At 45.8% G+C, this 24,997-nt stretch overlaps 1 protein-coding gene across 1 annotated transcript; it reads right to left on the reverse strand.

Annotated features, from left to right (window-relative positions):
* Positions 1 to 179: 179 nt before the first annotated feature.
* Positions 180 to 22,417, reverse strand: LOC120039918 (CXXC-type zinc finger protein 1-like; the record flags this gene model as incomplete). The annotated part of the gene is made up of 11 exons (XM_038985238.1): positions 180 to 229; positions 309 to 422; positions 4,961 to 5,168; positions 9,950 to 10,167; positions 11,040 to 11,150; positions 11,304 to 11,459; positions 12,122 to 12,277; positions 21,303 to 21,343; positions 21,632 to 21,718; positions 21,931 to 22,031; positions 22,287 to 22,417. Coding segments are annotated over 11 exons (1,373 nt in total), but the record flags the coding sequence as incomplete, so codon positions are not given.
* Positions 22,418 to 24,997: the final 2,580 nt, after the last annotated feature.

Consider the following 24,997-nt stretch of genomic DNA (forward strand, 5'->3'; position numbering starts at 1 on the left):
GCTGGTGGGATGTGGGGTTGCTGGTGGGATGTGGTGTTGCTGGTGGGATGTGGTGTTGCTGGTGGGATGTGGTGTTGCTGGTGGGATGTGGGGTTGCTGGTGGGATGTGGTGTTGCTGGTGGGATGTGGTGTTGCTGGTGGGATGTGGCGTTGCTGGTGGGATGTGGCGTTGTCCTTACCCTTCGATGCGTGTGGGATACATGGAGCCGAAAGACGTCTGGCTCTCGTACTGCACAAGGAAACAATACCCTTTATCACAACACATTTTATACAAAACATTACTGCTCAAATGTTTTTGACCTACTGACCTTGGCATAGCATCTCTCCATGTGTCTTAGCGCCACCTTGGGGTTGACGGGGTGACTGCAGGACACACAGAATATCTGCAGGTCTGTATCTGTGTCCCCTTCTGCCTCATTCACCTAAAAGAGAGCAACAAATAAATACAGCTACTGAAACAAATCAAGTAGTAACTCAGAATGGACGGGCTTTTGAGGTTCTGTTTGGGGATGTGTTTGGGGCTGTGTTTGGGGCTGTGTTTGGGGCTGTGTTTGAGGCTGTGTTTGAGGCTGTGTTTGAGGCTGTGTTTGGGGCTGTGTTTGAGGCTGTGTTTGGGGCTGTGTTTGAGGCTGTGTTTGAGGCTGTGTTTGAGGCTGTGTTTGGGGTTGTGTTTGGGGCTGTGTTTGGGGCTGTGTTTGAGGATGTGTTTGGGGCTGTGTTTGGGGCTGTGTTTGAGGCTGTGTTTGGGGTTGTGTTTGGGGCTGTGTTTGAGGCTGTGTTTGGGGCTGTGTTTGAGGCTGTGTTTGGGGCTGTGTTTGAGGCTGTGTTTGGGGCTGTGTTTGAGGCTGTGTTTGGGGCTGTGTTTGAGGTTGTGTTTGGGGCTGTGTTTGGGGCTGTGTTTGAGGCTGTGTTTGGGGTTGTGTTTGGGGCTGTGTTTGAGGCTGTGTTTGAGGCTGTGTTTGGGGCTGTGTTTGGGGCTGTGTTTGGGGCTGTGTTTGGGGTTGTGTTTGGGGCTGTGTTTGGGGCTGTGTTTGAGGCTGTGTTTGGGGCTGTGTTTGGGGCTGTGTTTGGGGTTGTGTTTGGGGCTGTGTTTGGGGCTGTGTTTGGGGCTGTGTTAGGCTGTGTTTGGGGCTGTGTTTGAGGCTGTGTTTGGGGCTGTGTTTGGGGCTGTGTTAGGCTGTGTTTGAGGCTGTGTTTGGGGATGTGTTAGGCTGTGTTTGGGGCTGTGTTAGGATGTGTTTGAGGATGTGTTTGGGGCTGTGTTTGAGGTTGTGTTTGGGGATGTGTTTGGGGCTGTGTTAGGCTGTGTTTGGGGCTGTGTTAGGCTGTGTTTGAGGCTGTGTTTGGGGATGTGTTTGGGGCTGTGTTTGAGGCTGTGTTTGGGGATGTGTTTGGGGATGTGTTTGGGGCTGTGTTTGGGGCTGTGGTTGGGGCTGTGTTAGGCTGTGTTTGGGGTTGTGTTTGGGGCTGTGTTTGGGGCTGTGTTGGGCTGTGTTTGAGGCTGTGTTTGGGGCTGTGTTTGAGGCTGTGTTTGGGGCTGTGTTTGAGGCTGTGTTTGGGGTTGTGTTTGAGGCTGTGTTTGGGGTTGTGTTTGGGGCTGTGTTTGGGGCTGTGTTTGAGGCTGTGTTTGGGGCTGTGTTTGAGGTTGTGTTTGGGGCTGTGTTTGGGGCTGTGTTTGAGGCTGTGTTTGGGGTTGTGTTTGGGGCTGTGTTTGAGGCTGTGTTTGAGGCTGTGTTTGGGGCTGTGTTTGGGGCTGTGTTTGGGGCTGTGTTTGGGGTTGTGTTTGGGGCTGTGTTTGGGGCTGTGTTTGAGGCTGTGTTTGGGGCTGTGTTTGGGGCTGTGTTTGGGGCTGTGTTTGGGGCTGTGTTTGGGGCTGTGTTTGGGGCTGTGTTAGGCTGTGTTTGGGGCTGTGTTTGAGGCTGTGTTTGGGGCTGTGTTTGGGGCTGTGTTAGGCTGTGTTTGAGGCTGTGTTTGGGGCTGTGTTAGGCTGTGTTTGGGGCTGTGTTAGGATGTGTTTGAGGATGTGTTTGGGGCTGTGTTTGAGGTTGTGTTTGGGGATGTGTTTGGGGCTGTGTTAGGCTGTGTTTGGGGCTGTGTTAGGCTGTGTTTGAGGCTGTGTTTGGGGATGTGTTTGGGGCTGTGTTTGAGGCTGTGTTTGGGGATGTGTTTGGGGCTGTGTTTGGGGCTGTGGTTGGGGCTGTGTTAGGCTGTGTTTGGGGTTGTGTTTGGGGCTGTGTTTGGGGCTGTGTTGGGCTGTGTTTGAGGCTGTGTTTGGGGCTGTGTTTGAGGCTGTGTTTGGGGCTGTGTTTGAGGCTGTGTTTGGGGTTGTGTTTGGGGCTGTGTTTGGGGTTGTGTTTGGGGCTGTGTTTGGGGCTGTGTTTGAGGCTGTGTTTGGGGCTGTGTTTGGGGCTGTGTTTGGGGCTGTGTTAGGCTGTGTTTGAGGCTGTGTTTGGGGCTGTGTTAGGCTGTGTTTGAGGCTGTGTTTGGGGCTGTGTTTGGGGCTGTGTTTGGGGCTGTGTTTGGGGCTGTGTTAGGATGTGTTTGAGGATGTGTTTGGGGCTGTGTTTGAGGTTGTGTTTGGGGATGTGTTTGGGGATGTGTTTGAGGCTGTGTTTGGGGCTGTGTTTGAGGCTGTGTTTGGGGCTGTGTTAGGCTGTGTTTGAGGCTGTGTTTGGGGATGTGTTTGGGGATGTGTTTGGGGATGTGTTTGGGGCTGTGTTAGGCTGTGTTTGGGGATGTGTTTGGGGATGTGTTTGGGGATGTGTTTGGGGCTGTGTTTGGGGCTGTGTTTGGGGCTGTGTTAGGGGCTGTGTTTGGGGATGTGTTTGGGGCTGTGTTTGGGGCTGTGTTTGGGGTTGTGTTTGGGGCTGTGTTTGGGGCTGTGTTTGAGGCTGTGTTTGGGGCTGTGTTTGGGGCTGTGTTTGGGGTTGTGTTTGGGGCTGTGTTTGGGGCTGTGTTTGGGGCTGTGTTAGGCTGTGTTTGGGGCTGTGTTTGAGGCTGTGTTTGGGGCTGTGTTTGGGGCTGTGTTAGGCTGTGTTTGAGGCTGTGTTTGGGGATGTGTTAGGCTGTGTTTGGGGCTGTGTTAGGATGTGTTTGAGGATGTGTTTGGGGCTGTGTTTGAGGTTGTGTTTGGGGATGTGTTTGGGGCTGTGTTAGGCTGTGTTTGGGGCTGTGTTAGGCTGTGTTTGAGGCTGTGTTTGGGGATGTGTTTGGGGCTGTGTTTGAGGCTGTGTTTGGGGATGTGTTTGGGGATGTGTTTGGGGCTGTGTTTGGGGCTGTGGTTGGGGCTGTGTTAGGCTGTGTTTGGGGTTGTGTTTGGGGCTGTGTTTGGGGCTGTGTTGGGCTGTGTTTGAGGCTGTGTTTGGGGCTGTGTTTGAGGCTGTGTTTGGGGCTGTGTTTGAGGCTGTGTTTGGGGTTGTGTTTGAGGCTGTGTTTGGGGTTGTGTTTGGGGCTGTGTTTGGGGCTGTGTTTGAGGCTGTGTTTGGGGCTGTGTTTGAGGTTGTGTTTGGGGCTGTGTTTGGGGCTGTGTTTGAGGCTGTGTTTGGGGCTGTGTTTGGGGCTGTGTTTGGGGCTGTGTTTGGGGTTGTGTTTGGGGCTGTGTTTGGGGCTGTGTTTGAGGCTGTGTTTGGGGCTGTGTTTGGGGCTGTGTTTGGGGTTGTGTTTGGGGCTGTGTTTGGGGCTGTGTTTGGGGCTGTGTTAGGCTGTGTTTGGGGCTGTGTTTGAGGCTGTGTTTGGGGCTGTGTTTGGGGCTGTGTTAGGCTGTGTTTGAGGCTGTGTTTGGGGCTGTGTTAGGCTGTGTTTGGGGCTGTGTTAGGATGTGTTTGAGGATGTGTTTGGGGCTGTGTTTGAGGTTGTGTTTGGGGATGTGTTTGGGGCTGTGTTAGGCTGTGTTTGGGGCTGTGTTAGGCTGTGTTTGAGGCTGTGTTTGGGGCTGTGTTTGGGGCTGTGTTTGGGGCTGTGTTTGGGGCTGTGTTAGGATGTGTTTGAGGATGTGTTTGGGGCTGTGTTTGAGGTTGTGTTTGGGGATGTGTTTGGGGATGTGTTTGAGGCTGTGTTTGGGGCTGTGTTTGAGGCTGTGTTTGGGGCTGTGTTAGGCTGTGTTTGAGGCTGTGTTTGGGGATGTGTTTGGGGATGTGTTTGGGGATGTGTTTGGGGCTGTGTTAGGCTGTGTTTGAGGCTGTGTTTGGGGATGTGTTTGGGGATGTGTTTGGGGCTGTGTTTGGGGCTGTGTTTGGGGCTGTGTTAGGGGCTGTGTTTGGGGATGTGTTTGGGGCTGTGTTTGAGGCTGTGTTTGGGGCTGTGTTTGAGGCTGTGTTTGGGGCTGTGTTTGGGGCTGTGTTTGGGGCTGTGTTAGGCTGTGTTTGAGGCTGTGTTTGGGGCTGTGTTTGGGGCTGTGTTTGGGGCTGTGTTTGGGGCTGTGTTTGGGGCTGTGTTAGGCTGTGTTTGAGGCTGTGTTTGGGGATGTGTTTGGGGCTGTGTTTGAGGCTGTGTTTGAGGCTGTGTTTGAGGCTGTGTTTGGGGCTGTGTTTGGGGCTGTGTTTGAGGCTGTGTTTGAGGTTGTGTTTGGGGCTGTGTTTGGGGCTGTGTTTGGGGATGTGTTTGAGGCTGTGTTTGAGGCTGTGTTTGGGGCTGTGTTTGGGGCTGTGTTTGAGGTTGTGTTTGGGGCTGTGTTTGGTGCTGTGTTTGGGGCTGTGTTTGGGGATGTGTTTGAGGATGTGTTTGAGGCTGTGTTTGGGGCTGTGTTTGGGGCTGTGTTTGAGGCTGTGTTTGGGGATGTGTTTGAGGATGTGTTTGAGGCTGTGTTTGGGGCTGTGTTTGGGGCTGTGTTTGAGGCTGTGTTTGAGGTTGTGTTTGAGGTTGTGTTTGGGGCTGTGTTTGGGGCTGTGTTTGGGGATGTGTTTGAGGCTGTGTTTGAGGCTGTGTTTGGGGCTTTGTTTGGGGCTGTGTTTGTGTCTCACACCTCTTCGTCCTGTTGCACCACCTGTTGCTTGGCCTTGGCGATGATCCCCTCCAGCTCGTGGAAGCGTTTCTCCATGTCCGTGAGTCTCAGGCGGGCTGACTGCTGATCTCTCCTGATTCGCTCCAGAAGCTTCTTGCCTTGCTCCTCGGCTATACAGGGAGACTGCTGCCACTGCTGTATCCGCTGAGGCAAGATCTCATAGATACGACTGGAGGGGACAGAGAGAGAGAGAGAGATATAGAGAGTTAGAGAGATAGAGAGAGAAAGATATATATATATATATATATATATATATAGAGAGAGAGAGAGAGAGAGAGAGAGAGGTAGAGGGAGAAAGAGATATATAGAGGGAGAGAGAGAGGTAGAGGGAGAAAGAGATATATAGAGGGAGAGAGAGAGGTAGAGGGAGAAAGAGAGAAAGCGAAAGAGATAGATAGAGAGAGGTAGAGGGAGAAAGAGAGAAAGCGAAAGAGATAGATAGAGAGAGAAAGAGATGGAGATAGAGAGATAGAGACAGAGATATAGAGAGAGATACAGAGAGATATATTGAAACTTCTGTATGTGAAATCTTTACTGTTAATTTTTATTGTTTATTTCACCTTTGTATATTATCTACCTCACTTGCTTTGGCAATGTTAACACATGTTTCCCAGGCTTTATTGGCATATATAATATATATATATATATATATATATATATATATATATATATATAGAGAGAGAGAGAGCGAGAATAGACAGAACAGCCAATGTATTTCCTGGGGTAAGATCTCATAGATACGACTGGTAGGAGGGGGACAGAGAGACACAACTTCCTGGACAAAACGTTTCACTGCAACAGTGAACTTGGCAGTAGAAAACCTAAAAAGTATATTTGACCTCTCAGCTTCCCTATCTAATCTAAAAAAAAATGTCAAGCAGACAACATAGGAAATTAACAACAATGGCAAATGGTTTGATGAAGAATGCAAAAACCAAAGAAATAAATTTAAAAACCTATCCAATCAAAAACATAGAGACCCAGAAAACCTGAGTCTACGCCTTCACTATGGCGGATCACTAAAACAATACTGAAATACACTACGGAAAAATATTTGGAACCAAGGACTGATCACCCCAAATTTGACCCCAATAACTACTGTGGGATATGCATCAACAGCAACCTTGGGTAAATCCTTTACCATGAACAGCAGACACCTACATTTCCTCTGTGAAAACAATGTTTTTTAAAAACCAAATTACCTTATGACAGACCACGTATTCACCCTGCATACCCTAATTGACAAAAAAAACAAAAAACAAAAGCAAAGTCTTCTCATGCTTTGTTGATTTCAAAAAGGTTTCTGACTCAATTTGGTACGAGGGTCTGCTATATAAATGGAAAGTGGTGCTGGCAATTTTTTTTTTAAACTATAAAATCCAGTTAAAATTGGCAAAAAACATAGATTTCTTTCCACAGGCAGCTAGAGCCCTACAGCTAGAGAGCTTCCTACTGCCTACGCTATGTTGTTGATGTAAATTGAGAAGAGCGTGGGGCCTAGGATTGAGACTTGGGCTACTCCCTTGGTGACAGGCAGTGGCTGAGACAGCAGATTTTCTGACTTTTATACACTGCACTCTTTGAGAGAGGTAGTTAGCAAACCAGGCCAAAGACCCCTCAGAGACACCAATACTCCTCAGCCGGCCCACAACATCATAATGGTCTACCATATTCAATAAGAATAGCAGCACAACATTTATTAGAATCATGGATGGGGCGGCAGGTAGCCTAGTGGTTAGATCTGTTGGACTAGTAACCGGGAAGGTTACAAGGCAGTTAATGTGTCGTTCTGCCCCTGAACAAGGCAGTTAACCCACTGTTCCTAGGCTGTCATTGTAATTAAGAATTTGTTCTTAACTGACTTGTCTATTTTAAATAATGTTAAATAAAAAAAATTAAATAATATTTTCATTAAAAATGTGGGCTCCTCCTTTACTCTTGAAAATAATCTGGGAAAAGGACCTTTGTCTGACTATCAGTGATGAGTTATGGGCGGATGTTTGCGACAGGGTATACTGCTCCTCTACTAATATAAAAATGAATCAAATTTTTTAAATGTTATACACATTATATTACACCCCAGTGAGACTCCATAGAATGAATAGACATTTATCCTGATTGTAAAAGATGTAACACTGAAAGTGGAACCTATATGCATGTATTTTGGAGCTGTAGAGAGGTTACCATATTTCGGAAATCTATACATACTGCCTCACAGACCATACTAGATGAACAGTTTGGTATGAACCAGTGTCTCTATCTTCAATCTATACATACTGCCTCACAGACCATACTAGACGAACAGTTTGGTATGAACCCGTGTCTCTATCTTCAATCTATACATACTGCCTCACAGACCATACTAGACGAACAGTTTGATATGAACCCGTGTCTCTATCTACAATCTATACATACTGCCTCACAGACCATACTAGACGAACAGTTTGATATGAACCCGTGTCTCTATCTACAATCTATACATACTGCCTCACAGACCATACTAGATGAACAGTTTGATATGAACCAGTGTCTCTACTACCTTCAATCTATACATACTGCCTCACAGACCATACTAGACGAACAGTTTGATATGAACCCGTGTCTCTATCTTCAATCTATACATACTGCCTCACAGACCATACTAGACGAACAGTTTGATATGAACCCGTGTCTCTACTACCTTCAATCTATACATACTGCCTCACAGACCATACTAGACGAACAGTTTGATATGAACCAGTGTCTCTATCTTCAATCTATACATGCTGCCTCACAGACCATACTAGACGAACAGTTTGGTATGAACCCGTGTCTCTATCTTCAATCTATACATACTGCCTCACAGACCATACTAGACGAACAGTTTGATATGAACCTGTGTCTCTATCTTCAATCTATACATGCTGCCTCACAGACCATACTAGACGAACAGTTTGATATGAACCAGTGTCTCTATCTTCAATCTATACATACTGCCTCACAGACCATACTAGACGAACAGTTTGATATGAACCCGTGTCTCTACTATCTTCAATCTATACATACTGCCTCACAGACCATACTAGACGAACAGTTTGATATGAACCTGTGTCTCTACTATCTTCAATCTATACATACTGCCTCACAGACCATACTAGATGAACAGTTTGATATGAACCCGTGTCTCTATCTTCAATCTATACATACTGCCTCACAGACCATACTAGACGAACAGTTTGATATGAACCTGTGTCTCTATCTTCAATCTATACATGCTGCCTCACAGACCATACTAGACGAACAGTTTGATATGAACCCGTGTCTCTATCTTCAATCTATACATACTGCCTCACAGACCATACTAGACGAACAGTTTGATATGAACCCGTGTCTCTATCTTCAATCTATACATACTGCCTCACAGACCATACTAGACGAACAGTTTGATATGAACCAGTGTCTCTATCTTCAATCTATACATACTGCCTCACAGACCATACTAGACGAACAGTTTGATATGAACCCGTGTCTCTACTATCTTCAATCTATACATACTGCCTCACAGACCATACTAGACGAACAGTTTGATATGAACCCGTGTCTCTATCTTCAATCTATACATACTGCCTCACAGACCATACTAGACGAACAGTTTGATATGAACCCGTGTCTCTACTATCTTCAATCTATACATACTGCCTCACAGACCATACTAGACGAACAGCAGGACTTTGGTCTAGAGCCAGACAGAGAAAAATGTGTTTATGACATCACATACTTTGCTAAGAAATCTATTCTCCAGCTGTGGGCTTCTAATTCGACCAGATTTTTAAAAAACTTTCCTTCCCTCTTGAAAAGCTCACTGATGACCTCTGCCAAGAGACGGCCCAGGTTTGATAGACTCTGGTCTCCACTACTCAACTATATTTCAAATTGGACGGAGTGAATGCAGTCATTAAGGAAATGAGTGTTTATACATGTTGTGTAAGGTGATGTAATACAAATTATTTGTTAGTTGTCTCAGCTAAAGCCTGAAATAGTTAACAGGATCACAGATAGTGCTGCTGCAAATTGTTTTTTTTGGGGGGGGGGGATATTCTATTTTGATTCTATTATTTATTATTTTTGTGTTTTTATTTTTTGATTGAAAAACAAGAAAACTTAACGGTTGGGGGGACAGAAGGACGGTTGGGGGGACAGAAGGACGGTTGGGGGGGACAGAAGGACGGTTGGGGGGACAGAAGGACGGTTGGGGGGACAGAAGGACGGTTGGGGGGGACAGAAGGACGGTTGGGGGGACAGAAGGACGGTTGGGGGGACAGAAGGACGGTTGGGGGGACAGAAGGACGGTTGGGGGGACAGAAGGACGGTTGGGGGGACAGAAGGACGGGCAGAGAGACAGATGTAAACAGATACATGTCCAAAAGGTTTCCTCAAGTTTCCTACAAGTTTCCTACAAGTTTCCTACACGTTTCCTACACGTTTCCTACAAGTTTCCTACAAGTTTCCTACACGTTTCCTACAAGTTTCCTACAAGTTTCCTACAAGTTTCCTACACGTTTCCTACACGTTTCCTACACGTTTCCTACAAGTTTCCTACAAGTTTCCTACACGTTTCCTACAAGTTTCCTACACGTTTCCTACACGTTTCCTACACGTTTCCTACACGTTCCCTACACGTTTCCTACACGTTTCCTACAAGTTTCCTACACGTTTCCTACACGTTTCCTACAAGTTTCCTACACATTTCCTACAAGTTCCCTACACGTTTCCTACAAGTTTCCTACTCTCATCAGACAAACAGGCCCAATCAATGTATTAAAATACTATTTTATGTTTGTGATAAAAGAAAAATGTTTAAAAATAACTTTAAGTGATTTAGACAATAAATATTTTACATTGATTAAGGGTTTGCTACTTAATTGACAGTACATTGTTTCCAAACGATTCTGTAATAAGTATTCCTCTTACTTGGTAGCCAGTTTCATGCCGCAGTCCTCTGAGCAGTATTTGGAGCCGGCCCTGGCAACCTCCACACACCCTGGTCCCAAACACTGTCTCATCCCCCCTCCTCCTCCTCCACCACCGTCCCCCCGAGCCTCACCACCGCCCCCGCCACCCCTCTCACTGTGCTTCACTCGCTCACGATGCTTCTGCTTCTGCTTGTGGCGACGCACCTCTTTCTCTTTCTGGAGGGGGAACAAGGGACAATATAGGAGGTGGTTGATTAACTGGACTCCAGACAACTGAGCAGTACAGAAATAGTCAACCGTTTATGATATATCTCTCTATAATATATCTCTATACAATATATCTCTATAATATATCTCTCTATAATATATCTCTCTACAATATATCTCTCTATAATATATCTCTCTATAATATATCTCTATAATATCTCTATAAAAATATCTCTATATAATATATCTCTATAATATCTCTCTATAATATCTCTCTATAATATCTCTCTATAATATCTCTACAATATCTATCTCTATAATATCTCTACAATATATATCTCTATAATATATCTCTCTATAATAACTCTACAATATATCTCTAATATCTCTCTATAATATATCTCTAATATATCTCTAATATATCTCTCTAAATATATCTTTATAATATATCTCTATAATATATCTCTCTATAATATATCTCTCTATAATATATCTCTCTATAATATATCTCTCTATAATATATCTCTAATATATCTCTCTATAATATATCGCTATAATATATTTCTCTATAGTATATCTCTATAATATATCTCGTCATAATATATCTCTCTAATATATATCTCTAATATATCTCTTCATAATATATCTCTCTAATATATCTCTCTAATATATCTCTTCATAATATATCTCTCTATAATATATCTCTCTCTATAATATCTCTAAATATATTACGCATTGTTGAAGAAAAGTTTGAAATTAAATCACGCTGCCAGATTACAATTAGGTTTATGGTCAATTAGACCGTTTTCCCCCCCACATTGCTTTTGCAACACAAAACATGTCCCATAGCCTTATGGAGAAAGGTCTAGTGCCTTCCGTACCTTGTCCTTCTTGTCCCATCTCTTCTCTCGTCTCTTGACGTGCTTGACCTTCACAGCCCTCTTCCTCTGCACGGGGTCAAAGGCCGCTTCCTCATCATCACTATGCCATAGCTGCATAGATACCACAGGAGACAATCAAATAATCAAATAATCAGTCAATCAAAATGTATTGACGTATCACTTTTAACTAACAAGGCTAGTATACTGTGTGTGTGTGTGTGTGTCAGTCTGTCCGTCTGTGTGTGAGCGGATGTGTGTGTGTACCATAGTGTTATCCTCGTAGCCTGCAGCCTTGTATTGCTGGTAGAGCTCCATCTCATTCTCACTGTAGTCATCAAACAGAGGCCCTCCTCTTCTCAGACTCCCTCTGGCCCCCCGAACAGACAGGGCAAACTCCTCATCCTTTACACGAAGCATTTTCTACAACGAGAGAGAGACAGAGAGCAAGAGACAGAGAGCAAGAGACAGAGAGCAAGAGACAGAGACAGAGACAGAGACAGAGAGAGAGACAGAGAGAGAGACAGAGAGAGAGACAGAGAGAGAGACAGAGAGAGAGACAGAGAGAGAGACAGAGACAGAGAGAGAGACAGAGACAGAGACAGAGAGAGACACAGAGACAGAGAGAGACACAGAGACAGAGAGAGAGACAGACAGAGAGACAGAGAGAGAGACAGAGAGACAGAGAGAGAGACAGAGAGAGAGACAGAGCGACAGAGAGAGACAGACAGAGAGACACAGACAGAGACAGAGAGAGAGACAGCACATGGTGCATCAAATATACTGAAGCAAATCCGGGGGGGGGGGGTTAACCCAGTCCAGGATTCAAACCTGGGTTCAACAACTGTCAACCCAAACATCTTTTAGGTAAAGAAATCCAAACCTCTTGACAAGTTCGCTCGGTGTTTGGGTTAGACGTCGCTTCAACAATGTCAATTTCAGAGGCTTCATTAGTTGTAAATGAATAAAGAATGCACACACATTTTGTCGAGGTTTGGTGCTTTCTTGGGAGGCATAAATCAAATGCTCAATACTAAAATAGACTACGGTCCAAACGCACCCTCTATCTACCGTTATGGACTCACCCGAGCTCGGACGTCACACTGCCTGAGTCTGCACTTCTGTCTGATCTTATTGGGTCCTCCAAACTTCTTCATGTCTTTACAGAAATCACACTGAGCACAGTCCTCAGTCCTCCTGCACGGCTCACACTCTCCACACATACGGGCTGAACGCTTCACCTGCACACAAGGGAATCACATTGGAATCACACTGGAATCACACTGGAATCACACTGGAATCACATTGGAATCACACTGGAATCACACTGGAATCACACTGGAATCACACTGGAATCACACTGGAATCACATTGGAATCACACTGGAATCACACTGGAATCACATTGGAATCACACTGGAATCACATTGGAATCACACTGGAATCACACTGGAATCACACTGGAATCACATTGGAATCACACTGGGTTTATACAGGCAGCCCAAGTCTGATCTTTTTAACCACTTATTGGCCTTTAACCAATCAGATCTTTGCCAATAATGGGGCAAAAGATCAGAATTGGGCTGCCTGTGGACAATTTACATTTTAGTCATTTAGCAGACGCTATTATCCAGAGCGACTTACAGTTAGTGCATTCATCTTAAAGATAGCTAGGTGAGACAACCACATATCACAGTAGTTAGTATATTCAGATAGCTAGGTGGGACAACCACATATTACAGTAGTTAGTATATTCAGATAGCTAGGTGGACAACCACATATTACAGTAGTTAGTATATTCAGATAGCTAGGTGGGACAACCACATATCACAGTAGTTAGTATATTCAGATAGCTAGGTGGACAACCACATATCACAGTAGTTAGTATATTAATCTTCAGATAGCTAGGTGGGACAACCACATATTACAGTAGTTAGTATATTCAGATAGCTAGGTGGGACAACCACATATCACAGTAGTTAGTATATTCAGATAGCTAGGTGGGACAACCACATATCACAGTAGTTAGTATATTCAGATAGCTAGGTGGGACAACCACATATCACAGTAGTTAGTATATTCAGATAGCTAGGTGAGACAACCACATATCACAGTAGTTAGTATATTCAGATAGCTAGGTGGGACAACCACATATCACAGTAGTTAGTATATTCAGATAGCTAGGTGGGACAACCACATATCACAGTAGTTAGTATATTCAGATAGCTAGGTGGGACAACCACATATTACAGTAGTTAGTATATTCAGATAGCTAGGTGGACAACCACATATCACAGTAGTTAGTATATTCAGATAGCTTGGTGGGACAACCACATATCACAGTAGTTAGTATATTCAGATAGCTAGGTGGACAACCACATATCACAGTAGTTAGTATATTCAGATAGCTAGGTGAGACAACCACATATCACAGTAGTTAGTATATTCAGATAGCTAGGTGGGACAACCACATATCACAGTAGTTAGTATATTCATCTTCAGATAGCTAGGTGGGACAACCTCATATCACAGTAGTTAGTATATTCAGATAGCTAGGTGAGACAACCACATATCACAGTAGTTAGTATATTCAGATAGCTAGGTGGGACAACCACATATCACAGTAGTTAGTATATTCATCTTCAGATAGCTAGGTGGGACAACCTCATATCACAGTAGTTAGTATATTCAGATAGCTAGGTGAGACAACCACATATTACAGTAGTTAGTATATTCAGATAGCTAGGTGAGACAACCACATATCACAGTAGTTAGTATATTCAGATAGCTAGGTGAGACAACCACATATCACAGTAGTTAGTATATTCAGATAGCTAGGTGAGACAACCACATATCACAGTAGTTAGTATATTCAGATAGCTAGGTGGGACAACCACATATTACAGTAGTTAGTATATTCAGATAGCTAGGTGGGACAACCACATATCACAGTAGTTAGTATATTCAGATAGCTAGGAGAGACAACCACATATCACAGTAGTTAGTATATTCAGATAGCTAGGTGGACAACCACATATTACAGTAGTTAGTATATTCAGATAGCTAGGTGGACAACCACATATTACAGTAGTTAGTATATTCAGATAGCTAGGTGGACAACCACATATCACAGTAGTTAGTATATTCAGATAGCTAGGTGGAACAACCACATATTACAGTAGTTAGTATATTCATCTTCAGATAGCTAGGTGGGACAACCACATATCACAGTAGTTAGTATATTCAGATAGCTAGGTGGACAACCACATATCACAGTAGTTAGTATATTCAGATAGCTAGGTGGGACAACCACATATCACAGTAGTTAGTATATTCAGATAGCTAGGTGAGACAACCACATATCACAGTAGTTAGTATATTCAGATAGCTAGGTGGGACAACCACATATCACAGTAGTTAGTATATTCAGATAGCTAGGTGGGACAACCACATATCACAGTAGTTAGTATATTCAGATAGCTAGGTGGGACAACCACATATTACAGTAGTTAGTATATTCAGATAGCTAGGTGGGACAACCACATATCACAGTAGTTAGTATATTCAGATAGCTAGGTGGGACAACCACATATCACAGTAGTTAGTATATTCAGATAGCTATATAAAAAAGTGTCGAACTGACTGAATAAAGTGGATTCTCCTATTTCCCTGTACCATTCATAAATCATACAACCGGGTTATATTTTCAAAGTTATTGCATCGGGGACAAGCAAACCAAAAAATATTTCCTCGGTTACCTTTCCTAGGATGTCTGGGTTTGCCAAGTGAGGGACTCTCCTTAACGGTCAAATCAGTTTTGTTTTTCAAATCCATTTTGGGAAACTGACTGTTCAAACAGAAAGTTACAAGTGACCCAAATCCGATATGTGTGTTAGCAGTCATTAGATGTCATCGTAATGACATGCACAGTGGTGTAGGCCAATACTAGGAACCCTGGTGGTACTTGGTCTATCTACAGGGGGTACTTGGTCTATCCACAGGGGGTACTTGGTCTATCTACAGGGGTACTTGGTCTATCTACAGGGGGTACTTGGTCTATCTACTGGGGGTACTTGGTCTATCTACAGGGGGTACTTGGTCTATCTACAGGGGGTACTTGGTCTATCTACAGGGGGTACTTGGTCTATCCACAGGGGTACTTGGTCTATCTACAGGGGGTACTTGGTCTATCTACAGGGGGTACTTGGCCTATCTACAGGGTGTACTTGGTCTATCTACAGGGGTACTTGGTCTATCTACAGGGGTACTTGGTCTATCTACAGGGGGTACTTGGTCTATCTACAGGGGGTACTTGGTCTATCTACAGGGGGTACTTGGTCTATCTACAGGGGGTACTTGGTCTATCTACAGGGGGTACTTGGTCTATCCACAGGGGTACTTGGTCTATCCACAGGGGTACTTGGTCTATCTACAGGGGGTACATGGCCTATCTACAGGGGGTACTTGGTCTATCTACAGGGGGTACTTGAGAAGCCTCATGAGACCATAGACTTACTGGTAAAATGCACATGAGGGGGTACATCAGTTGGTGGTACAGTAACCGGAAAAGGTTGGTTAACCACTGGTGTAGGCTGGATGGAGGTGGTGTAGGCTGGATGGTGGTGGTGTAGGCTGAATGGTGGTGTAGGCTGGATGGAGGTGGTGGTGTAGGCTGAATGGAGGTGGTGGTGTAGGCTGGATGGTGGTGGTGGTGTAGGCTGGATGGAGGTGGTGGTGTAGGCTGAATGGAGGTGGTGGTGTAGGCTGGATGGTGGTGGTGGTGTAGGCTGGATGGAGGTGGTGGTGTAGGCTGAATGGAGGTGGTGGTGTAGGCTGAATGGAGGTGGTGGTGTAGGCTGGATGGTGGTGGTGTAGGCTGAATGGCGGTGGTGGTGTAGGCTGAATGGTGGTGGTGGTGTAGGCTGGATGGCGGTGGTGGTGTAGACTGAATGGAGGTGGTGGTGTAGGCTGAATGGCGGTGGTGGTGTAGGCTGAATGGCGGTGGTGGTGTAGGCTGAATGGAGGTGGTGGTGTAGGCTGGATGGTGGTGGTGGTGTAGGCTGAATGGCAGTGGTGGTGTAGGCTGGATGGTGGTGGTGGTGTAGGCTGGATGGAGGTGGTGGTGTAGGCTGGATGGTGGTGGTGGTGTAGGCTGGATGGTGGTGGTGGTGTAGGCTGAATGGAGGTGGTGGTGTAGACTGAATGGAGGTGGTGGTGTAGGCTGGATGGAGGTGGTGGTGTAGGCTGAATGGAGGTGGTGGTGTAGACTGAATGGAGGTGGTGGTGTAGGCTGAATTGTGGTGGTGGTGTAGACTGAATGGAGGTGGTGGTGTAGGCTGGATGGTGGTGGTGGTGTAGACTGAATGGTGGTGGTGGTGTAGGCTGAATGGCGGTGGTGGTGTAGGCTGGATGATGGTGGTGGTGTAGACTGAATGGCGGTGGTGGTGTAGGCTGAATGGAGGTGGTGGTGTAGGCTGGATGATGGTGGTGGTGTAGGCTGAATGGAGGTGGTGGTGTAGGCTGAATGGTGGTGGTGGTGTAGACTGGATGGAGGTGGTGGTGGTGTAGGCTGAATGGTGGTGGTGTAGGCTGAATGGAGGTGGTGGTGTAGGCTGAATGGTGGTGGTGGTGTAGGCTGGATGGTGGTGGTGTAGGCTGGATGGAGGTGGTGGTGTAGGCTGAATGGTGGTGGTGGTGTAGGCTGGATGGTGGTGGTGTAGGCTGGATGGAGGTGGTGGTGTAGGCTGAATGGTGGTGGTGGTGTAGGCTGAATGGTGGTGGTGGTGTAGGCTGAATGGTGGTGGTGGTGTAGGCTGAATGGTGGTGGTGGTGTAGGCTGAATGGTGGTGGTGGTGTAGGCTGAATGGTGGTGGTGGTGTAGGCTGAATGGTGGTGGTGGTGTAGACTGGATGGAGGTGGTGGTGTAGACTGGATGGAGGTGGTGGTGTAGACTGGATGGAGGTGGTGGTGTAGACTGAATGGTGGTGGTGGTGTAGACTGAATGGTGGTGGTGGTGTAGACTGAATGGTGGTGGTGGTGTAGACTGAATGGAGGTGGTGGTGTAGACTGAATGGAGGTGGTGGTGTAGACTGAATGGAGGTGGTGGTGTAGACTGGATGGAGGTGGTGGTGTAGACTGGATGGAGGTGGTGGTGTAGACTGAATGGTGGTGGTGGTGTAGACTGGATGGAGGTGGTGGTGTAGACTGAATGGTGGTGGTGGTGTAGACTGAATGGTGGTGGTGGTGTAGACTGAATGGAGGTGGTGGTGTAGACTGGATGGAGGTGGTGGTGTAGACTGAATGGTGGTGGTGGTGTAGACTGAATGGTGGTGGTGGTGTAGACTGAATGGAGGTGGTGGTGTAGACTGAATGGAGGTGGTGGTGTAGACTGAATGTTTCCCAGTTGCTTTGAATGTTCAAAACCGTAGTGTCAGAGCACTTTTAAAGCCTCAAAGGATAAGATGATCCAACTTTCAAAACAAGTCCTTTTCGTCATAGCCACAACAGTCGACTATCTAGCTAGCCACAACAGTCCACTAGCCAGCTAGCCACAACAGTCCACTAGCTAGCTAGCCACAACAGTCCACTAGCTAGCTAGCCACCACAGTCCACTAGCTAGCTAGCCACAACAGTCCACTAGCCAGCTAGCCACCACAGTCCACTAGCTACCTAGCCACAACAGTCGACTAGCTAGCTAGCCACAACAGTCCACTAGCCAGCTAGCCACAACAGTCCACTAGCTAGCTAGCCACAACAGTCCACTAGCCAGCTAGCCACAACAGTCCACTAGCCAGCTAGCCACAACAGTCCACTAGCCAGCTAGCCACAACAGTCCACTAGCTAGCTAGCCACAACAGTCCACTAGCCAGCTAGCCACAACAGTCGACTAGCCAGCTAGCCACAACAGTCGACTAGCCAGCTAGCCACAACAGTCGACTAGCCAGCTAGCCACAACAGTCCACTAGCCAGCTAGCCACAACAGTCCACTAGCCAGCTAGCCACAACAGTCCACTAGCCAGCTAGCCACAACAGTCCACTAGCCAGCTAGCCACAACAGTCGACTAGCCAGCTAGCCACAACAGTCCACTAGCCAGCTAGCCACAACAGTCGACTAGCCAGCTAGCCACAACAGTCCACTAGCCAGCTAGCCACAACAGTCCACTAGCCAGCTAGCCACAACAGTCCACTAGCCAGCTAGCCACAACAGTCCACTAGCCAGCTAGCCACAACAGTCGACTAGCCAGCTAGCCACAACAGTCGACTAGCCAGCTAGCCACAACAGTCCACTAGCCAGCTAGCCACAACAGTCCACTAGCCAGCTAGCCACAACAGTCCACTAGCCAGCTAGCCACAACAGTCCACTAGCTAGCTAACCACAACAGTCGACTAGCCAGCTAGCCACAACAGTCCACTAGCCAGCTAGCCACAACAGTCGACTAGCCAGCTAGCCACAACAGTCGACTAGCCAGCTAGCCACAACAGTCCACTAGCCAGCTAGCCACAACAGTCCACTAGCCAGCTAGCCACAACAGTCGACTAGCCAGCTAGCCACAACAGTCGACTAGCCAGCTAGCCACAACAGTCGACTAGCCAGCTAGCCACAACAGTCCACTAGCCAGCTAGCCACAACAGTCGACTAGCCAGCTAGCCACAACAGTCGACTAGCCAGCTAGCCACAACAGTCCACTAGCCAGCTAGCCACAACAGTCCACTAGCCAGCTAGCCACAACAGTCCACTAGCTAGCTAGCCACAACAGTCCACTAGCTAGCTAGCCACAACAGTCCACTAGCTAGCTAGCCACAACAGTCCACTAGCTAGCTAGCCACAACAGTCCACTAGCTAGCTAGCCACAACAGTCCACCAGCCAGCTAGCCACAATAGTCCACCAGCCAGCTAGCCACAACAGTCCACCAGCCAGCTAGCCACAACAGTCCACTAGCCAGCTAGCCACAACAGTCCACTAGCCAGCTAGCCACAACAGTCCACTAGCCAGCTAGCCACAACAGTCCACTAGCCAGCTAGCCACAACAGTCCACTAGCTAGCTAGCCACAACAGTCGACTAGCTAGCTAGCCACAACAGTCCACTAGCCAGCTAGCCACAACAGTCCACTAGCCAGCTAGCCACAACAGTCCACTAGCCAGCTAGCCACAACAGTACACTAGCCAGCTAGCCACCACAGTCCACTAGCTAGCTAGCCACAACAGTCCACTAGCTAGCTAGCCACAACAGTCCACTAGCTAGCTAGCCACAACAGTCCACTAGCCAGCTAGCCACAACAGTCCACTAGCCAGCTAGCCACAACAGTCCACTAGCCAGCTAGCCACAACAGTCGACTAGCTAGCTAGCCACAACAGTCGACTAGCTAGCTAGCCACAACAGTCGACTAGCTAGCTAGCCACAACAGTCCACTAACTAGCTACCCAAAACAGTCCACTAGCTAGCTAGCCACAACAGTCGACTAGCCAGCTAGCCACAACAGTCGACTAGCCAGCTAGCCACAACAGTCGACTAGCTAGCTAGCCACAACAGTCGACTAGCTAGCTAGCCACAACAGTCGACTAGCTAGCTAGCCACAACAGTCCACTAGCTAGCTAGCCACAACAGTCGACTAGCTAGCTAGCCACAACAGTCCACTAGCTAGCTAGCCACAACAGTCCACTAGCTAGCTAGCTAGCTGTTTAGATTTTGACACATTCACTCATTTGTTTGGAAACAATTAACAAGCTACCACATGTTCTTGTCAAACTGTCAACAGAGCAGCTAACAGGCAATAAGATATGTCAAATAACAGTCTAAAAACCACTTGAGGGCAAATATCAGATTTGACCGTTCAGATACAAGGCGCATGGCCAGGAATCAGATTTGACCGTTCTGACACAAGGCGCATGGCCAGGAATCAGATTTGACCGTTCTGACACAAGGTGCATGGCCAGGAATCAGATTTGACCGTTCAGACAGAAGGCGCATGGCCAGGAATCAGATTTGACTGTTCAGATACAAGGTGCATGGCCAGGAATCAGATTTGACCGTTCAGACAGAAGGCGCATGGCCAGGAATCAGATTTGACCGTTCAGATACAAGGTGCATGGCCAGGAATCAGATTTGACCGTTCTGACACAAGGCGCATGGCCAGGAATCAGATTTGACCGTTCTGACACAAGGTGCATGGCCAGGAATCAGATTTGACCGTTCAGATACAAGGTGCATGGCCAGGAATCAGATTTGACCGTTCAGACACAAGGGGCATGGCCAGGAATCAGATTTGACCGTTCTGACACAAGGCGCATGGCCAGGAATCAGATTTGACCGTTCAGATACAAGGTGCATGGCCAGGAATCAGATTTGACCGTTCTGACACAAGGTGCATGGCCAGGAATCAGATTTGACCGTTCAGACACAAGGGGCATGGCCAGGAATCAGATTTGACCGTTCTGACACAAGGCGCATGGCCAGGAATCAGATTTGACCGTTCAGATACAAGGTGCATGGCCAGGAATCAGATTTGACCGTTCAGATACAAGGTGCATGGCCAGGAATCAGATTTGACCGTTCTGACACAAGGCACATGGCCAGGAATCAGATTTGACCGTTCAGACACAATATGATTTCAACCATTCTACCATTTATTAATCATTATTCCTACATTTGAAAATGTAAAAAAAAGCAAAATAGTAAATTACGCATTTATAAACACTATTTTAAATTATTTAATAATGTACTATTTAACAAACCTATAAACCAGCTATAAAGGAGTTATTGTCAATGCAAGATTATTTATAAGGTATTTGTTAATGGTTAATGAATGGTTTGACTCAAAATGTAAAAACATATTTATAAATGTATTTCTATAGGTCATGGATGGCATATTTAAGCAATTACGCATGTGGTATTAAAAAAAAATATATATTTTTTTTTTACCTTTTATTTAACTAGGCACGTCAGTTAAGAACAAATTCTTATTTTCAATGACGGCCTACCGGGGAACAGTGGGTTAACTGCCTTGTTCAGGGGCAGAACGATAGATTTTTACCTTGTCAGCTCGGGGATTTGATCTTGCAACCTTTCAAGTCCAACGCTCTAACCACTAGACTACCTGCCGCCCCTCCACTCTAACCACTAGGCTACCTGCCGCCCCATGGCCAATATACCATGGCTAAGGACTGTTCTTAGGCGCTCGGGTAATAAAACAAGATGTGGAAAATGTCAAGGGGTATGAATACTTTCTGAAGGCGCCGTATATATTCAGTGAATTATTGGTTGTTACCCGTGAACCTTGGCGGTGTTCTATATTCAGGTCTGGAGTGTGATGCTGCTTCTCCATCTTCTCCTGGTCTCCCGTCTCCTTCTCCGTCTTCTCCTGGTCTCCCGTCTCCTTCTCCGTCTTCTCCTGGTCTCCCGTCTCCTTCTCTGTCTTCTCCTGGTCTCCTGTCTCCTTCTCCGTCTTCTCCTGGTCTCCCGTCTCCTTCTCTGTCTTCTCCTGGTCTCCCGTCTCCTTCTCTGTCTTCTCCTGGTCTCCCGTCTCCTTCTCCGTCTTCTCCTGGTCTCCCGTCTCCTTCTCCTTCTCTGTCTTCTCCTGGTCTCCTGTCTCCTTCTCCGTCTTCTCCTGGTCTCCTGTCTCCTTCTCCGTCTTCTCCTTGGTCTTCTTGGGACGATACTTTATCTCCAGGGTCCCGTCTTTGGCTAGATAACAACACAAGAATCAGTGGGTTTAATTCATTTAAATGATTGGATGTACATATCACAGATTGGCCCTTTAACTCTTTAACTGCTTCATTGGCCGTTTCATTTTTAGATCACAAAAGGAGTGCCGTGGTTTTCCGTGTTTGTCTCTTTTTCTCGACACGTCTGCACTGGTTGGTCATCATCATTACTAAAACAGAGGGCAGACTTACCGCGACATTTCTCACAGTACCACACCCGGATGACTTTAGCTGCCTTCTCCGATATGCCGATGCAGTCACCGTGAAACCACTCGTTACAGCAGTCGCAACCACTGCAGAGACAGGGGAAACACAGGTATGAGAGGCCTGTTCCACCGTCCATCTGTCGTTTGTCATCTTTGTTCAGACAGACAGGCAGACAGACACAATAGACAGACAGACAGACAGACAGGCAGGCAGTAGAAAGACAGACAGACAGTAGAAAGACAGACAGATAGGCAGGCAGACAGACAGACAGACAGTTACATCATGAAGCAGTTGATGTCAGGTCTGCGACAGACACAGTAGAAAGACAGACAGATAGTTACATCATGAAGCAGTTGATGTCAGGTCTGCGACAGACACAGTAGACAGGTGCGTTGTCCCCCTCCATCATGGGTCCTACAGGTCTCTCAGGGCCAGGGGCTGGGTCGAGGTCTGATACCTCACTGTGACTGTCCTGAGGGGTAGAGGAGCAGAAGCAACATTTATTACATTCGGAGTGTGTGTGTGTGTGTGTGTGTGTGTGTGTGTGTGTGTGTGTGTGTGTGTGTGTGTGTGTGTGTGTGTGTGTGTGTGTATTTGCCCATGGTGATGATTGCCTAAATTAGCTCAATTCTGATCATGTCAACAAAGATGAGAGGAAGAAACAGTATTTAGTAAAGAAGAAAAGATAATAGATTGACTAAGGAAATTGGGGTTTGACTTTAGGTATCCATATTAAAAAGGTATATTATTCCAATCTGTACTCATCTCTTGCTCGGCGTTAACACTGGCAGCCCAATTCTGATTTTCCACTAAATTAATATTTTTACCAATCAGATCAGCTCTTTGCCAATAATTGAACAAATGTTGGCAATAATTGGGCAAAATGTTGGCAATATTTAATCGGGCTGCTTGTGTTTGATTTGTGTTTTTGATTTGACTTGGATTTGAAAACATCAGGTATCAAATGAACGAATTAATGAATGAATGAATGAATATCAGAATTTTTAACATGAAATGACCATGACTAGAATAACGAATATAAACCTGGTTTGCGATGCAGAATCACACATACACACATCGCCGTATCATCCCGCTTTGTGAAGATGGACAATGCCATATGAGGAGATGCTGAAAATGATGAGATGCTCTTTCACTTACCATGATGACTGGTGATCGCGTTGGGCGAGACACTTACAGAAAAACCGGGTAGAGTAGAGAAATAATGTCCAACCACTGCATGAGAAAATAAAACATTTGATTTCACATTTAGATGTTTTGATTTTGCACGATTTTGGTTCAAAACATCTGCAGAAAATGGTTGCTTCCGGTTCCTCCTTCTTCGGGTATTTTCAGAGCGAGCCACAAGTAGCCTTTTGAGGTAGCGCACCACCTGCTGTTTGTTAGGAGATAATGCAAGTCCAATTTCTACAACTCTGATCTGAAAAGTATTGCGTACCACCCCAACATGAAATCATTATTTATTTATTTTTTTACCCCGGACGTTGAAATCAGGTGCATTTAGGTGCTCAAAATACGTATTTTCCCTATCTTTCCGGACGTTGAAAATACATACTTTGTGGCCATTGATTCTACAGCCAAATATCAACTTCACATACATTTTCAATGAGGTAATCGTTATATCACAACAACACTTTTAAACCTCTTAGTGTTGGAAAGAGGAGCCAACTGGAGGTCGCAACAGAACATAATTATTATTCCCTTCCCTTCTGCCTCTACCACTTATCTTAGCTTTTTTTAAAGGCTTAAAAACGGGCAGCAATGATGTTGAAAGCAACTCAAGCAACTGAATAAACCAACAGACCAATTAAACCACAATACCATTCTCAGTAAAGCCGGACAAAGTTGAATTACTGTTTAACGGATACCCCGCCTCACTTTTCTCCACACCCCGATTTAAAAATAAATAAATCAGATGTGTTATTTTTGGGCCAATATATGCGGCTCTTTGTTTATAAGGTACTGTCCTGTTCTCCCTTGAGGCTTTCCCAATTTGATGCCCAAGAGACCAGACAGACTCAGATCATGTCCGAGCCTCGGATTGGACAGTGAAATACAGGTATCACCTGCAGGCGACGATGTTTCATTTCTCTCTCATGCCGTCACGGCTGAAGTCAGCGCAAACTCCTACTTTTATCTGTCCAGGTTAAACGTGGGACGTCCCTCATTAATAAACAAACAGTCGGTTCAATTCATGGTTATTGCAACATTTTCAGCTCTATTAGAAGCGACTAATTGACGAAACAATGTCATTTTACCAATTGACTGGCCAGAGATCAAGGCATTCATCAGCGAAGACGCAGGTGCAAGTTGACAGTATTTTGGACAACTAAATTGGAATCAAAATGATTGATGAAATCGAAGTGTGTCAGCTGTATGGTGATTTGCGATTCATAACTTACATTTGACCGGTACTACCAGTAGTCGTAGGCCAACCGATAACCACGACGGAATGCGTTTGAAGAGATGACGCGCCGCGGAGAACAGCCAACATGTCCAGCATCGCCAGAGGAACGGACACACTTCGAGCAGATCAGCAGGTCGGGGCTTTTCGTGGCAGCAGGACGAGACTATCAAAGGAGGATGCGGTGAGCAAAGTTACTGGGCTCGAATTTAGTCCAGCTTGCTCTATATAGATTGATGTAGATAGATAGATCTAATTGTGCATGTTATAAAAAAAACTCATTTTTTGATGATGAAAGGTTATACTCCGTGGCTGGATTTATGTATTTATGTATTTTATCCAATGCTACATTAATTTGGCAGACCTAACTTGATTGGCCCTCTTTCTACAAGGCCTAAGTCTTTGAGAGGCCTAATCATATTTGAATGAATATTTTTGTTAACGCTCTATCGGCTATAGAGAGATGCATTCAGGTAATGAACTCATTATTATGCATCAACATTTTAATTTGATTTCAATTATTTATTGTCATTCATTGTTGAATTTATTAATGAATTCGATTAATGAACTGATAACAAATCACTTTTCTTTTCAATCATTTTTGAATTTGATAGAAATGTCATTCTATTA

Source organism: Salvelinus namaycush, unplaced genomic scaffold (genome assembly GCF_016432855.1).
Source record: "Salvelinus namaycush isolate Seneca unplaced genomic scaffold, SaNama_1.0 Scaffold3088, whole genome shotgun sequence".
In the NCBI taxonomy this organism is placed as follows: domain Eukaryota; kingdom Metazoa; phylum Chordata; class Actinopteri; order Salmoniformes; family Salmonidae; genus Salvelinus; species Salvelinus namaycush.